The sequence below is a fragment of the Antrostomus carolinensis genome, unplaced genomic scaffold (assembly GCF_000700745.2).
Source record: "Antrostomus carolinensis isolate BGI_N321 unplaced genomic scaffold, ASM70074v2 scaffold5919, whole genome shotgun sequence".
NCBI classification, from domain to species: Eukaryota; Metazoa; Chordata; class Aves; order Caprimulgiformes; family Caprimulgidae; genus Antrostomus; species Antrostomus carolinensis.
Genome location: NW_010336369.1, coordinates 70,291 through 87,606, shown reverse-complemented (window position 1 = coordinate 87,606; position 17,316 = coordinate 70,291). Strand labels below are relative to the sequence as shown.

The following is a 17,316-nucleotide window of genomic DNA, read 5'->3' as shown; positions in this document are numbered from 1 at the left end:
CACATTAGAAAATCATCCTCATCAGCTGAAAGGAGAGGTTCTGAAAAAAGTGAGGAATGTGTGTTTTCCTCTGGAAGTTGTACTTAGATGGACGTATGTTCTTGTCTCATTCCTTCACAATGTCTACTTTTATTTCAGGACTTCTCTAATATCTTTGCACGTTAAAATTCCTCTCTGTGTTGCCTAGTCTTTTTATTCCATAAAAACAAAGAAATCAAAGTCTGAAAATATGTTCCCTGTGTTCTTTAATTATCAGTTTTACAATAACATGCTTTTTTGGTTAGTAATGGTTAATAATTTTTTAAAAATACATTTTCTGTTTTGCAATTATGGAGCATTTAATTACAGAGGCTCTGTGGCACTTTGGGAAAGGAAATCAGACAGAAACTGATCTGGGGTTGGTACTCTGTAAAACAAATCTGGTTCAAAAGAACACTTCTTAGCATTGCTGGTTGATGATAAATATTTGGAGAAATGTGCAGTAGAAAGGAGGCATAACCTCTCCTAATAAGAACAGCATCTTTGTGTGGCCTGTTTCCATTAAAACGTTGCATTCAATCAGCTTATTTTTTGTCACATAAAGAAAAGCTTACCTGTGCATATGTATTTATATGGGCATTTGGTATTTTCAATTAACATTCTATTTTGAAAGTAGATTTTACTTCACAAATGAAATGTTTTGGGCACAGATATTTTCATGTTCTCTTTAAATCAAATGTGTTATAATTAGAAATGGAGAAAATGGAATTTGAAGCTTAAAATACTTTTTTTTGTGAATAGATAGGGCAGTATTTTGTATCAGCTTAGTCATTCAAAAGAATGAATTTAAAATACCTCTTTGTGTTATGTTAGATAGCTCCCATAAACATGAAGAGGTTTCTGTGAATCAGTCTATTGCTTAACCTTTCATGAAAATCTAATTGAGTGCGAACAACTGCTTAAATAATTCAATGAACTAGGTTATTCTTGGCTGGTATAGTCCCAGCCTGGTGCAAATGTCTGGGTGGCAAGGAAAGTTGAAGTTTTGTGGGTTTGTTTTTTTTCTTTTTTGGTGATGAATGTGATTAAGAACAAAAAATCACAGTTGAAAAAGTGTACAGGTTGGTTAAGAAGGAATAAAGATGAAATGTAGATTAGCTCTGCCAGTTTGGTAAATGGCTTGTGGCTAAAGGTGTGTATTCTTTCAGTCCTTTTGAAAGCACGTAGCATTTTTGGTGATGTTGATAAATGTTATTGGGGTTCATTGCTTTCTTTTCATACATGTGACCTTTTATTCTTATTAAGGGACATTGTACTTTTTATAGTACTATTTTTAGTAGTTCTAGAGTCCTATTCTACATTTCTTTTCAAGATTTAGATAATGGACATTAGATTTTATTGGTTAGTTGGCTCAAATACTTTCCCTCCTGGTTTTGGAAAGAAACTCAGCTTTTTGCTTTCACACGAATCCTTCCAGGCAGTTATCTCTTGTCCCTGCAATTTTTTATTCCCATTTTATTTATCTATTTACTTTCTCCCTTCTACTGTTTCCTTTGTGTTCACTTTTAACCTCAAAGGACTTCTTTTGTTGTTTGTTTTGGTTTGGTTTTTTTAAATTGAAAGTGGAAATGGAATTAATTACTAATCCCATGCCACCACACTGGCTTTGTAAACTGTTGTTTCCCCCAAATTTAAGAGTTCCAGTAGTCCTGGAGGGCAGTTACCTGTAGGATTTTGGGTCATTTAACACAGAGGCTTGGAAACCCTTTTAGTTTAGAGAACTATCAAATAACTTTTGCTAATTCTGTACTTTCCCAAAACATCTCAGTTCTTGAAGTAGTTTAATACAAGCCTGTCACACCAGTATATCAGTGATGTGAAAAAAGTGGGTGGAGTCTGGCCAGATACACTCTCCAGGGTTACTTTGAAATAACATGAATTTAAGGCCACTAGAATTTAAGCAACGTACTAAATACATTTATTTAATGACTGAATATATTTTTGGGATTATCACTAACATAGAGGCAGCTTCATTCTTTCATAATAGAAGTAGAACATTCAACCAGGTAATTAACCATCATGCTGAACAGACTAAAGCTTTGAGACCAGTGGGAGAGTGGTTTGAACAAAAAGTTAGAGCTGTAGCTAACCAGCTGACTCAGCAAACTGCATCATCCTGGAAGCTTATTAAAGGTAATGCAAAACCTATGGAATTAGATACATTACAAAAACATCTGTGCCTTGAGGTCATCAGAGGATTTCTTTAGTAGAAAATATGATGTCCTTCATCCTAATAGCTTTAATTTGCAGAAGGATCTGTAAGAGTATATAGTTTTTTGTGGGTGTTTTTGAAGGGAAGAGGTGAGGTCTGATGCAGATGCAAGTTGAGTTGTCCCGTGATATATAAAGGAACCTGTACTTTTTATTTTTGCAAACAGTCCAAATGGTGGGAAGCATTTTGTAGTAGGACAAGAAAACTGCATTTCTTCTTGACATTCTCTGAATGTAAGGGTTTCCAGTAGATGTAGAGGGGGGAAAAAAAAAAAAAAGCCTCTTATTTGTTTGGTTTTGACATCTGTTATTTTTCTGTCAAGATACAAGCACTGCACTGAAGCAAAAACATTTGATAAAACTCAATGTATGAGTTTGGCATCTGCACTCTGCCTCCTCCACTCCACTGCCTCCTCCTGTTGCTCAGATAAGATAAAAGCACTCACTGAAGGACTGAGTTATCCCATGTCTTAAAGCAGAACAGAGTTTATGAGACCAGTGAAAGAGGAGAAAGATACAGAAATTAATGTCTTCTGTTACTGAACAAGGTATAACTGATATTTACATCTAGTATAAAATTTAAAGAAAAGGTATTTAAAATATGAGGCACACTGCTGGTGAGGTCTGTCTTCAAGAGTAGACTTTTAAAAAGACTTCAACTGGTTCCTGCACATTCTTAAGGATAGATTAAAAACTTTAATTAAAAAACTTTACAAAGAGCAAAAAGTATTTAATAATGTTAAGTTTGATTGTTAGATGTTTGGAGTACTGTCTTTAGGCTACTCAGTTTTTTGGTTACTGAATCACAGTATCCATCAGTTGCAGTTTTGTGTCTCCCATGGTCTATTTTATGATGTATTTTTTCTCTTTTTTTTAATGTGTGACTGAAATTCAAATGCTGGTAACACAGTGTTGCATACTTTGGAAATGTGTGAGACCTTACTAATGTATGTTTAAAATACGCAGGGATACCTGTTTCATTTTCAGAAGTTGAAGTATGACTCAGATGAGAGTAGAAGAAGCACTAGTTTTAAAATTAGAGCACCAGGAAAAGTTTTATTGTTTTATTTAAATGAGTAAGTTTTAGTTTTGTTCCCTCATCCCAGCTAGATTTCTAGGCAAGTGGAATTGCCTTCGGAGGTGCACAGGGTACATACCCCCCATACATCTGCAGCTTCTGAAAATGTTTTTGGTATTGCAAAGTTAAAAAAGAAAAAATCTGTAACAGTTCCAAAGTTATATAGAAAAAGAAACTCTTTAATGATCTTGAGATAATCTGTAATTTCCCAAGTCTGTGTACTAGGAAAATAACATGATGTCTGTCAGTTTTGTAGATGTAAAGGGTATGTTCTTCTCCACCTGCTAGAGCTTTGGGGGATGCTGTTATTCCATGATTGTGGTCCCTAATCTACATGTTTGTAGTGTTCCAGGTTACTCTAGATTCCCTTTGGAAATACTTTCTGTAATAATTTGTAGGTATTCAGCAGGGAATGGCCTCAGCCAGTCCTTTCCATTTGGTGTTTCTCTAGAAACCTCAGATTTTACAGACCATAACTGGAAATGATCTTAAGATGCATGTGTCTATGTTACATTTAAAAAAACCCCAACATATTACCACATAACTCAACCTTGAAATTGAAGGGAAAATGTTTGTATTAGAAACTTTTAGCCTTTTCTAAAACTGACACCATACATTTTCCTCACTCTGTGTAAATGCAGAATTTTGGTGTCCGTGTGCAGAATGTACATTAATGGGCTGTACTCAAAAGATGATACAAGAGTACATCATTATAGCAGCGCTGTGTCTTCATGTGTCACTTTTACACCTCGGTGGATTGGATGAGAACCTTCTTTCCTGCAAGTGGCTACCCTTTTAGTCCCAAGTGTAGCATAGCCCTCCTCGTTCTACCTAAACAAAGTCTAGTGCAGTAAGTCCTGTTGCTCAGCCTCCGGGTTGGCCGTAGATACTTGTTTTCCATTTCTGAAGTTTTATGCTGACTGCATGTAGAACTTCTATTTGACCCTTCAAACACGTTTCCAGCCCATTGGAGAGACACTTTGATTTGAAGCAGTGCTTATTCAAAAAGAAAATTCTGGTAGCAAACACATGAAGAGCTCTGCATGGGAAAAGGCTTTTAGATCAATGTTAGTCCCTTGGGAATCTCTGACTTTTTGCACTAACAGTGGTGCCAATACTCTGATTTTTATTAAGAAAAACCTAATGGCTGTTTCCTTTCTTCCCCCCCAGCTATCCTTTGTATCTGAATAATAATGAAAAGTGTAATTTTATATAATTTAAAAAAAAAAATTACTTAGAAATAGTATGAAAAAATTCAAAAATTTGGAGAAGTGGGTTTGGTTTTTTTTAGTGTATAATGGCAGACTTTTAAGAGATATTTGTGTAAATTTTGTGCACCTTTGAATGCCTTTTGTTCAGTTATTATATAAATGTATGGGTAAAAAGACAACATATAGTTTTAAGGGTGAACTAGAATATACAATTCAATTGTAACTGAAAGATATTATTAAATAGTTAATAGTTGTTAAACTAACCAATAAAGCCAGAGTTATTCTACTGCTGTCAAGTGCTCCTTAGGTCATTATCCTTTTTGTCCTGTATTGTTCTTGAACACGCGTTCGTATTTTTAAATGTTCCATTGCTTCCCAAGAAATTTTTGATGGAAGGATTATTTCTGTGATGCCTTTTTACTCTGCTGGCAAGGTCCAATCCATTCATTACCAGAATCTATGTAAAGAAATTTAGTAGCAGGTGTTTGCAGCAGGAGAAGAGCTAGGGAACTGTAAACCAGAATAAGGATCTCATCATGTTACAGTGTTTTCTGTTAGACCCTCCCTCATCTCAGGTAATTGCTACTTCAAAAATCACTGTCTGGAGGTAATGAATACTGCAGAAAAAGTGCATCCCCAGCAACTTGCTTGCTGCAAGTTCACTTTTCCACTTCGTTAAGATGCTGGAAATTACAATGAACTTGCCTTAGGGTAAAATACATTAAACAAATCTTTGGCCTTGCTTCATGACATGGGAAACCCCTAATGCAGTTTTTGGCACTGTATAAAACAAAGTGGCAAATGCAAAGGGGCAAAGCTTTTCCTTCGTGGACACAGGACGAGAGGATTTTGCATAGGAGTGCAACATAATGGCAAGAGATGTTGAGAAAAGAGCTTCCCCCGTTCCCAAACTTCAAGAGTGCTTCAAAAGCTGCCTAAAAAGGGGATACTGACAAGGATGAATGGTGAATCTAAACACTGAGCTCATAGTTTCTGTGGATCATAGCTTACAGGTGTCTTTAAATTGCAGAAAGGAAAAAGATATCGAAGTAAACATCCTTCAGTGCATGGGAAGATGACAGGTTCTTTCTAACAAGATTTTCTGCTCTCCTGGAGGAAGACCATTTGTTAATAAACCATTTGAGAATCCATTTTTAAGGGATTTAATAAAATATACACAGACTACCTTCTACTGCAGAAACTATTATTCCCTTGGGTAGAAAAAGTGACTGACTGTGGGCATTAATGGTTGCTTCCTGTGATTCCTGGCATCATATTTTGCTCTCATTTGTACTTTCACAACCCAAAGTGAAATATTTTTTTATGAGAAACCTGCACTTGATTCCTAGCTCTTATGAGGCACGTGTTCTGTATTTTATTTATTTGTATTCAGATATGTCCGTAATTCTCATTGTTTTAGCATCTGTGTCTATAGCATGGCTATTTTGTGTTTGTGCACAGTTTCCTGTGTACAAGAAAGCTCCCATATCTAGCAAACTCCATTAAATAGAAGAGGCAGGAGCTTTTGTGTGAATTAAATGAATTATTCCATTCCTGCCAAAGATTTTTGTGAATAATTCGCCCATTTCCATCAAAAATCTAGATTTTTCTTTTTTTTCTGTTGTGATGATTGCTGTCAATTAAACAAGAAATCTGAACCTGTTATGGTCTCAGGTACTTGCCTGGAGGGGCTAGGTAATCTACAAAAGAGAAAAGGTGTTTTCTTAAGAATTTGGAAGAAGATTTTCTACTGCCAACTATGAATGTAAGTTATACTTCTTTCAAATGTAAGAGAAATAGAATTGAAATGGAATTGAGGGATTAAGTAATTTTTGTAAGGAGTCTTACCCTTTCTGAGGCCGTCAGTAGACTTTGGTTCTCTCAAATTAAGAAACAATTTTTCTGCTAAGAACACTTCATAAGGGTGTGTTCAGGGAAAATAGTAGCTGAAATGATAGGAGGAGGAGAAAGTCAGGGGCAAGGGACCCTTAGAAGTCAAAGCATGGATAGTTTTATGTATGTAAATGTCAAATTCAGTTATACCCCAATACATCCTGTCTATATTATCTTACTGGCCTCCTTTTGTCATGCGTGGTGAACAGCAGGCAGTGCTAGAGGTGGATTTAGCATAGGTTGCTGAGTGAATGCCCAGGCAGACATTAGTTTCACAGAAGGAAGAATGAAATCTGGAAAGCTAATAATATTACAGCCACAGGCAGCTCTCACAGGTCCCAAATGGATGTACTTAGAGGTATAATTTGTTTGATTCTTTTCTTTACCAGAATTATCTCCATATCATATCCAAGAACTGAAGGCATAGTGGCAGGCTGTGGATGGCAAGATGGACAGTCATTGCTTGGTCATAGTATTACAACCTTTTATATAAAAAGAGATTAGAGACAGGATGCTGCCAGGAAATGACAGAGCTGGTAGAGAAGGGGGCAAACAGTAGGACAGACACATTTAGAAGAGTGGATTTATTCTACAATAACATCTGTATGTGTAGGAAACCATGCCTACTATTCATCACTTAGTGTTTTTGTGCTTGCTTGAGGATGATGTCATGTCAGTAGTGAGCAAGTGTGATTCCCTGAATAGAGGCATGAACAAAGCTAGTGAAAATTCAAGGGTGACATGGTATTTGTCCCCTCTGAACCACATGTACCTCAAAAGGAACCAGTCCATATATTAATGTCACAGTGAGTTCAGATCTTTAATGCTGAGAGCATGGAATGTGCAAGGGTTCTTGTAAACAGTTTACTATAAATTTGCAAGTGTTCTCTCTGTAAACTCAAATGTGACAACAATGAGTTACTGTTAGTTCTGCTCCACAGTAACACTTAAACTGTGTATTTGGGCGTGGGACAGATTAATTTTGTAACAATAACAATCCTGAGATCTTGGCTGGAGTGCTCAGAAATCTGCACTGTTTCTAATTAGCAAAATTAGTGGCCGCTGTGTTTACAAAGTGTTTCATAGGTGTGGAAGAGTGTACAGCAGGGAAACTTGTATTCATAAATACAAAAACTGAATAATACAATTACACTAAAATATGTGCTTTGTTTGAACAGTTCAGGTGATTGATCTTTCATTACTTCTGGATTTTTCTGTTTGTTTTCAGCTGTTGGACAAATTAAAAGATCGCTGGATGCACACTGGCTTATGGAGAAACCTGGAGCTGGTCAAGACAGTCATTGCAGAGCCTCAAGGAGGGGCAAAGAGTGACTTTGATGAACTGCTGAAAATATACTATGATGCAATAAAATGTAAAGGAGAGAAGGGTACGTTCTTCAGACATAGTTGATACAGACTCTTCAATTTTTTTTAAAAAAGAGGTTCTTAAGTGTTTAACAGTTAGAATAAGGTATGGATAAACAAATTAACCTCAGCTTAATAAATTATTGTGATAAATGAGGAAGATTAACTGCTATTTGTATTGTTGCATGAGGATATAAGGAAGCACAGGATGATGCATAATCCTAATAGTGATATTCAAAAGGCAGTGACCTGTGTAAGGACGTGCAGTTGTGTGTCCAGCTGGGTGGCTTCTCAAAGAATCAGACTTAAAGTACATTGCATAACTGTGATTTACCATCTTGTATTACAGCCACTATAGGATTTCTTCTCAAAATACTTAAATACTAGTATAGAGAATAAAGAATGATAGTATGTGAAACAATAAATAGCATGATTATTGGAGTGCAAAATTTAAGGTTTAAAATTTAAAAAATTGTTGTAGGTACATATGATTCTTGCATAATTAGGTGCCACTATATTATATAGTGCAAAATTATTTTGCTAGTTGATATTCAAAATCACAATATTATTGATTGAAGCGGAGTTAATCTCATCCCTCTAACGAAGAAGTCTATATTTTTATATCCACTCAGCTTTTCCAGACTGATACACTGTGTATTATGCTATACTGTGTTTAGATCTTTAAAAGATGTTGTTGAAACTTTCTTCTGATCCTCAGTTTATCCCTGGGAATGATTTGTATATTCCTCTCTGGTTTGTTCAAGATGGAGCGCTCCTTATAGCTGTATGCAGAGGAAAAGTTAGTGAAGGCTTGGATTTCTGTGATGAGAATGCCCGTGCAGTTATAACCATAGGGATTCCGTTTCCAAATGTGAAAGATCTTCAGGTAGGTTATCAACACCTATTTGAAAGAGTTGTACTTTATTTCTATGTCATGCTTAAAACACCAAATACACACAAATATTATTTCTAAATGTTTATCCTTGGACTCCCCGCAGTCCTGTTTGAATTCTTTGAGTTTCCTTCTACACAGGTAAGAGGAGGAAGACTGTAGCATGTCTTGTGGCCTCATTTCTGTCATTCTAAATAAATGTATATCATGCTAGATGTATTTGTCTGGCATTGCTAGTGAAGGCTATTGCATTGTTAAAGTGCTCATTAACTTCATACTCTGCCCAGCAATAGCACGTGTCTCCATCTTCACTTTCCTGTTTTCATAAACCAAAGCTTATGTCATTTGTACAGGAATTAAGTTGCTTCCTGACTTACTGTGGTGAGGTATTTGGTTGAGAAGGCCTAGGATAAACATTAGGAAAATACTCTTCTAAATAAGTTATTCAGATTGATCAAAAAAAACTATTTCAGAAAATAGATGGAAAGATAAAAGATAGTTATAGTGTAAAATAGTAATACAATGAAGGAATGTATTTCACACACTGGATCATGGACTGTAGTATGTCACAAGAAACAAAGTGAAGTATCAGAGAATAAATAAATACCAGGAACAGCTGGATTCTGGTTATTAGTAATGCCAAATCAAACAAGAAAAATCCTAGATTTGCACTTGAAAACCCAAACAGTCTGAGCTTTGGTTTTAGAGATGTGTTCTGAGCTTAAGTGAATAACTAAAGACCTCTTTGTTGCCTGCAGTGTGTGTCTAATTACAACCTTGCTGGAAAAAACCCACATCCTATAAGGACTAGTAGGTTATATTCATGGTGGCTGCATAGTGCAATGTTCTTTCAATTCTTGCATAACTTTCTGGAAGCACTTATTCAGCCACAACAATTTTTGTCTTACCTAAATATATCACACTGTACTTTAGTACTAAAAGCTTTACATTCAAAGAATAATTAGCACTCTTTCTGGAGTTAGAGATGCTTTGGTTTAGAACCATATGCTGATATGATATTTTGGAAATACTTGGTCTGTAGTATGGCAGGAACTCTTACAATTTACTCCAAATGATTTCCAGGAAGTTAGTATTTTTGTGTTCTAAATGGCACAAAATTGAATTGAAAAGAATGTGTCAAGGGTGAGTTATGTTCATAGTGGATTATGTTCCTCAAGATTAAAATAGTGTATTTGATTTTACCTTGAGTTCAACCAAGGATGTAATCTAATAGACTCGCAGGCAGCACATCCCATTACTGATAACTGAATTCCAAAAAATCAGTGTTGTGTTGAACTTTTTTTTTTTTTAATTAGACTTAAGAAAACCTCTAAATTTTTAAGTAGGGATAGAAACAGTAGCTGCCAAATTGCAAGCAGCTAAAGGTTTGAGTGTATATATTTAGATATGGTAATGCACAAAGCACTGCAGTGATCAATTCTAGATGAGAGAAGGGCGCGCACCAGTCTCTTAGCATCAGATCTGAGGAGCTGTCTGGTGCATGACAGTGCTCTTACAATAATGCTGGGGAAAACTGTTGAATCCTCAAGAACCTGGAGCAAAGTGATATCCAGCTAGCAGCACTTCCTTTTAAATTAAATGATGTTTTGTTTTGTCCAAGGCTTTAGGTTTATCAGATATCACAAAAAGTTCTGGATTAATGCAAATTTCTTTTACCAGTTGAGTTCAGTTGTGTGAAGAAGGACAGGGTGATTGTTTTTATTACCTCAGTCCCCCTAGACCAACAGACCTTACCCGAACATTAAAAAGGAAAGCAAAGTTTTTTTCCTGTACACTTTATTATAATTCTTCTAATTGCTTTGGAGTTACCTTCAGTGAGTAACACTTCATAGAACTGAAGGATTATTAATTTGTCAATAAGGAAAAAAAAAATAGTGCATGAAACTTGTAGAGTTTGGAAGGGATGCTATAAACCACGCTGTTACATAGCAGATAGAATTAGTATTATCTGAAATGAAAAGATATTCTTTATTAATTGTAGATGATTGGTTGTCTGTAGTTAAGCTTTAACCTGCTGTCCTAGCCAGTTGGAGTTTGGCTGCCTGTATTACTATTTCATTAGCAGTTGAATCCAAAAGTCACAAGCCCAGTTGCCAGGGGATGAAATTATACTTGTGCCTATGATGCAACTTCATCTTCTAACCGTACTTCTATAATCAGATCTAAATCCTTTGGAACTGAGGTGGGAATAGAGTTGGGTTTTAAAGTGAAAGCTGATGTTCGAATACTTGCATTACACAGGTACATCTGTTGCTTTTACATAGCAATAGGTGCTTAGTAGATATATTGAATGAAGAAACTGATAAGATGATGAATAATGACATCCCTTTAAAAATAGAAAATGCAAGTGATTAACAATTCCCTTGGAATATCCACGAATGATACACTTCTTAGTGATTTAAACCAATCCAGAAGTGCTCCGCTTCTACATGAAAATACAGTTGCATGTCTGCTTTTTGGGTTAATAAAAGTCCTGTTAAGGCTCAATTCTATAACCCCTTACTCCTGCACATGGCTTTTACTTGTGTGAGTAATCCCTTTAATACTTCTAGGACTCTGGACAATCATAAGGGTTTGTAGAATCGTACCTTTGGAGACCAATATTTTATGTTGGCAGTTTGATGTTGGCTCATCTCCACTAATATTACTTGTCTATGATCAACCTGCTTTCTAAATATATTTTATGATTTGTAACTTGATGCTAATACCAGTGAACTGTAATATTAGAGAACATAAATAATGTGACAGAAAAAGATGTGTAATCCTATATACACGTTACCTGATGCTAACATACTATTCATTAACTTTAGTTATATATTTTGAACTGTAGCATTTTGGATCCAGCCATCAGTCTCTACTTGGGCAAGAAACTCATTGTCAAGTGTGATGTATAATGTCCAATTTTATTTTCTCTGTATGTTTGTGTTGAATATATATGCCACAACTTCTGGTATTAAATGCCAAGCATTTGGTCTCCTTAAGTAACTGTATACTTTTATAAGTTACATTATTTTGTGTAGACCCTTTAAAGAGTATCACTGAACTTCTTTTCCAATTGCCTGACTTAAAAATTTTAGGCACATCGTATCTTATGTTCACTCATTTTCACAAAGAGAAGAGTCTAAAGCACTTTGTCAGCATTAGGAAGAAAGAAATGATTAAGGATCAGAAGTGTGCTTGATAATAAACAATACTGAAAGAGAGGCCAAAACCCTAATTCTATGTTTTTTTTAAAAAAAAACAGTTTCATATTGCTGAAGAATCAGGTTGCTAAAGCAAAATATATAAAAGAAATGTTAAAGTATTGCTTAAAGCTATGGTACTCTCAATGGTAGGGTTTGGCTCTAGTGGAGCAGGAAAATTTATTTCTGAGCCAAAAATGACTACTTTGGCTGTGACCAGGATTTCCTCTGCCCACCTCTGGGACCTGAAACTGGAGGTAGGAAAATCTGATTTTGGAGCCAAGTGTGACTTGTTTAGTTCAAGTCATAATTTACTGTTCTTACCTTGGGGACTTGAAAATAAAGAAACTCGCTATGAAATGTTGATAATGGGCAACTCTGAAGTGCAAGCATTAAGCTAACTTTCCCAGGGAGCATTTCTTCACTTCCACCTTTCCAGATGCTTTTGATCCTAGTACAGTAGAGTGTACTTAATCATCTAACAGCTAAGAGAACTTTACCAAAATAGAGAGGAAAATGCAGTCAAACCTTTTTACATCAATAGATGTGCAAGGAAAATAAACTTGATCAAGCTGGGATTTCTGTGCAGTGACATTACCCAAGAGCTGTAGCTGACTTTGCCGTTAACGAGAAGTATTTCCCATGGCTGCTACAGGGTGAATATCAACTGCGATGGCAAATAGGTTCTTTATTGTTTCCAGCAACATAATTTGGGAAACACGATGGAACACATCATTTCAATTACAGTTTTCTGGATTATATGTAATTTAATGATACAAAGAGTTTGCAACTCTCGGGCTGAAGTTTCCTTCTCCTTTTCTCAACAAATTGAGATATTTGTATCACTTCAGAGTAATGGTGTTTTTCTGAATATTTAAGTTAATTTTTAGTCCTTGTGACAATTTTTAAGCCTATGTGCTTTTTCTTCATCGAAAGGAGAAAGAATCTTGTTGTAGATAAGTTGAAATAATTCATTTCTTGCATACTATATTCTAGGCAAAGAAAAATTTCTGGGATAACAATTGTTATTTTAGATGCTTAACCTGAGTTGAGAAACATACCATGCACTGTATGAAAAAAAAAATTTTGCTTCTTATTCAAAATAAAGTATTGTTTTAAAATATGGACAAACTGGTACAGAAAACCACATTTTATATGATTTTTGGTGTGGTTATCTTTAGTAGAATTTTTTAGAGATGTAAGACTGACTGTTCTGTTGTTGATATGATTGTTCTAAGCAGACTGAATGTTTCTAAGCAACTTTGCCACAACTTTCCCGTCAAATCTGACATTCACTTTAAAAGCCTTGAGAGTCAGTGTGTTCTTTCATTTTCAATATGATCTAAATGTTTGTAAAAAAAATTATAATCTTTTTCTGTTTGTCTGTGTTATTGGCTGTCTAAACATGGGCCACTTTTACTTTCTTCTTCATTCTATTACTGGGGAAAAAAAAAAATCATAGGATCATGGGATGGTTTGGGTTGGAAGGGACCTTAAAGCTCATCCAGTTCCAACCCCCCTGCCAGCAGCAGGGACACCTTCCACTAGACCAGGCTGCTCAAAGCCAGTAAAGTGGGGAGCAGAAAAAGATCTATGGAACTTTCATGAGAAAGCCAAACATCATGGTATATTATTTATTGAATGTTCTCTGAGAAGGAAAATACTGAACAGGGTAAAAGTGCATTGTGTGTATGTGCTTGTATATATGCACATACACACACACACTTTTTTCCATGCCTCACTTTATATTCAATTTTATTTTATATTTTAATTGCAAAGCAGCTTTTTGAAACCGTTGGGTTAAGGATATAAATAAGACATATACTTACATCACTGAAATGCACAATGTTACGCAGCAAGCCTCTAGATGTTAAATAACAATTATTGAGACAGTATATTTCTAAATTTTGGAAAAGAGCATGATTTCAGATTATTCAGCCTGTGTTCTTGTCATCTTGCAGCAGTACACTGTAAATCATTGCAGTCTGCTGTGATGCTGCTTACTAAGGAGTAATGCAATGTGCAGAATCACGTTGTAACAAGACAACTGGCTATTGCAGATCTCCATTGCTTTTTTTTTTCCCCTTCTCCCCAAAGGAAGATGTCAGGAGGGATAGCTACCTGTGTTACAAAAAAAACAAGCAATGGATTAAATATATGGTAGTGTGGTAATTTCTTACATCAGTAAGTGGGAAGCCTTTCACTACCCACTATCCAGAAACAAGAATGGTTGTGAAAAGTCAAAGCCATCCACATTCTTCTTACATCCCTTAGAGATTGTGTTAAGGAAAAAAAAAAATTCATGACAGAGACTTAATTTGTGGGAGTAGCTGTCAAATCCTATGGAATATGGCATTCCTCTAGCTAAGAAAAAGGTAACATTTAAGTTCAATTTAACATGTAAGACTAGCGGATGGCATTTCTCTGCTGCTGGTGCAGGGCTAATGTCAATATGTTGGCACGGATCACAGAAGTCATCCCTGAATATATCTGGAAGTTAAGCCTTTGGATAAATAATACAGCAAATCAAAACTTTTCCTTTCCATTTAATAGTTTACTTTTGTGATCCATAAAAAATTCCAAAGTGATTTTTTTTTTTTTTTGCTTGTGTTTATCTTGTCCTTAGCAGGTAGTGTTGACCTTTAAGTTTTTACTTACTGTCAAAGTATGTTGAAAGCTTTAAAAGTGAAGCTATCACCTTGGGGATTTGTAAGGATGACTGACACTTACTACTTCACCTTAGACGCAGTGGCGCTGAGCGTGTGCAGCAGTGTTGGACCTCAAGGGAAGCTGTTTGATTTTTTTTTTTATTATTTTTATTATTTTTTTTTCTTTAACTTCTGCTTCGCTGGAAATGGATTGAATTTTCTCTTCAGAGGAGAGTTTTGGTTGCATTAGATTTTAATCAAGTCACTTGTTCACAGTCCCTCAAAGCCTACAGGACTGAGATGAGTAGATGGGCCTGGGGTGAATGTGCTACAAGATTTGTCAAACAGTAAAACTTGCCGATCTCTCAGATGCCACATGGTGTAGCTGACAATACGAAAAGTGTTCAGTGGTTACGACATTACATAAGCCTCCCATCTCTCTAACACTGGGATTAAGAGTGAGAATACTGGGAAAGCATTTAGTCATAAAATACCATGTGAATTCAGAATGAGAGAAGTCCAGCCTTATATAAAGTGGCAGTACTGGTTTTTTTTCCCCAAAGGTAGTATTGGCCAGTTAAGAGACTCCAATAGACAGCAGTTTGCTGTTGGGTTGTTTGACTTTTCTTTTTGAAGTCATATTTAAGTTTGTGGGCTATGGGGAAACAAGCTAGTAATGTTTTTCTGTATATAGTTTCTTTCTCGTCACCTTCATTTTTATATTTTTTTTTTTTCCAGTTTCAGTAAGTTGTCCTAGTTTTGATTATATCTTCATTCAGGCACCAGATGTTTGGATCTCACAGATGCCCAGTATCTTTTCAAGTGTGCTGTTTGGGTGCAACAGTCTGCAAGATACAGCTAATCTGAGATCTAGATCTGCAGAGATGTAACGTCCTTATTTTAATCAGTATTATCCAAGGAGGGCAAATTTTTAAGCACGCATAGAAATTTTCAGACAGAAAAGGTCACCTGACTTAAGCTTACGTGGCTTTGATGCAGGAACTATTGATTTGAGTTGCTAGCCTCTGTAAGGGACAGTGAGTGCAGAGTTCAGACTGACTCGGTGGTTCCTTGGCTAAAGACTCTTGTAGGATGGAGCTGTGTAACAAAGCTTCTTCAAGATAATTGAGCAGTGCACAGTATTGATCGTGTCACTAGCTGATAATGTCTTATTCACAATATACATGGTATTGCTGTGCTCATGGTTTGGGGGTTTTGTTGTTTTTTTAAAGAAATAAAGTATTTATGTGTGAAAGCAGAAGCGAGTGTTATGTTTTGGTGACCATCTTCAGGTATATGAGATGGCTAGAGTGGCCTTAAGTTATTGTCATATACAGAATCTCATTTGATAAATTAGAGGTAATAAGAATTAGCTTATTTCATACTCTTAAATATATATTAACACTGCACTTGGAATACTTGGAGCATTTAAAGATAACGTCCTGCCATAGTATCTTTTTCCTGTGTGCTAATGAATTGAAACACTGTGTTTAGGTACAGCTTTAGTGGATCTGCTGAGGAGTGAGGATGTTTGAAGCACATTCTGTGACTCACCCAGGTCTTTACACGTGCATTATTTAGTCTTAAATCTCACAGACGTTGTTAGTGCTTTTGAAGTGAGGAGGGAAAAGTTAAATGCTGCACTGTTTAATGCTACTTCCATTTAAGGGTTTTCAGATGTAAAAGAAAAGAAATGGGTTTTCATGTCCTTTACTTTCCTGCACTTACAAACTTTTATGATTACTTGGCATTCGTCAGGAGGAAAGTAGATGGCAAGTATGTTCTTGAAGAATTCTAATTATTGCTATTTCAGGTGGAAGAGAGACTCTAACTGGACACAGGAGATTTTTAGGATGGTAGATTTGCTTAAAAACCATTTTTATGTCTTTTTGCAGTGGAAGCAGGGAATGACCACCTGGTACTTTTTGCTTGTTTGTTTTTAGGAGGTGGGGAATTAGCAGATGTTAAACGTGAACGTGTCTTTTAGATTTTTTTGGATGATATGAGCAATGGTCTTTGTTTTCATTACTATTTTTCCTCTCATAAAACCAGAGAAACAAGTCAGCAGAATGCCCAAAACCATTTATATCCATTTTCTGATTTTTATTTCCATGGAGGATAGATGGAGGAGGGTGTTGAGGAGTGAAGGACATGAATTTATACATGTGTATACATGTACCTACCTACACGTGTGCATTTATTGACACAGTTCCAAGCTTATTTGTCTTTTTCCTTTAATTAGTTGTCTTTTTTCTTTAACCTGGGCTGTCACAACACTGCTAAGTGCTGATGTAAAGAGAAATGCAGGTTTAGATGAGCCCTCTGTTTAACTGCTCACAATAGCGCTATTGTATTCATGAATTTGTCTTGTCTTTAGACTTCTGGGTAATCTGGTTTGTAATCCCACAGGTTACAAACTGGAGATCATTTTTAATCTACCAGAGAAAAGAGGAGGCAGTTGAAGATGTTTGTGAAGTGATGTCTTGTCAAGAAAAAGACCTGGCTTGTTAGCTATTAGTAACAGCTTAGGATTTTTTGGTTTGTTTTTAGAAAGCAAAGTACAGCACTACATTTGGTTCAGTAATGCATCTAAAAAAAATCTCAGAACTTTACCAGATGAAGTAAAACCAAACACAGTTTATTTTGCTGATTTAAATAGCCCAAAATAAAAAATTGCATACTGTGGCTTAGCACATTCAGCCTTCATATCGTGGTACTGGCACTGATAAATAGATTTACAGTATTCAGATTAGGACTGGTAAATGCCCCAAATGCA

At 35.8% G+C, this 17,316-nt stretch overlaps 1 protein-coding gene across 1 annotated transcript in view; it reads left to right on the top strand.

Annotated features, from left to right (window-relative positions):
- Positions 1 to 17,316, top strand: part of BRIP1 (BRCA1 interacting DNA helicase 1) — a 55,059-nt gene that overhangs the window by 25,541 nt on the left and 12,202 nt on the right. Inside the window, exons 14-15 of the mRNA XM_029086694.1 lie at positions 7,661 to 7,820; positions 8,562 to 8,683. Coding sequence (XP_028942527.1) covers positions 7,661 to 7,820; positions 8,562 to 8,683 — 282 coding nt within the window. The remainder of the gene's footprint in view (positions 1 to 7,660; positions 7,821 to 8,561; positions 8,684 to 17,316) is intronic.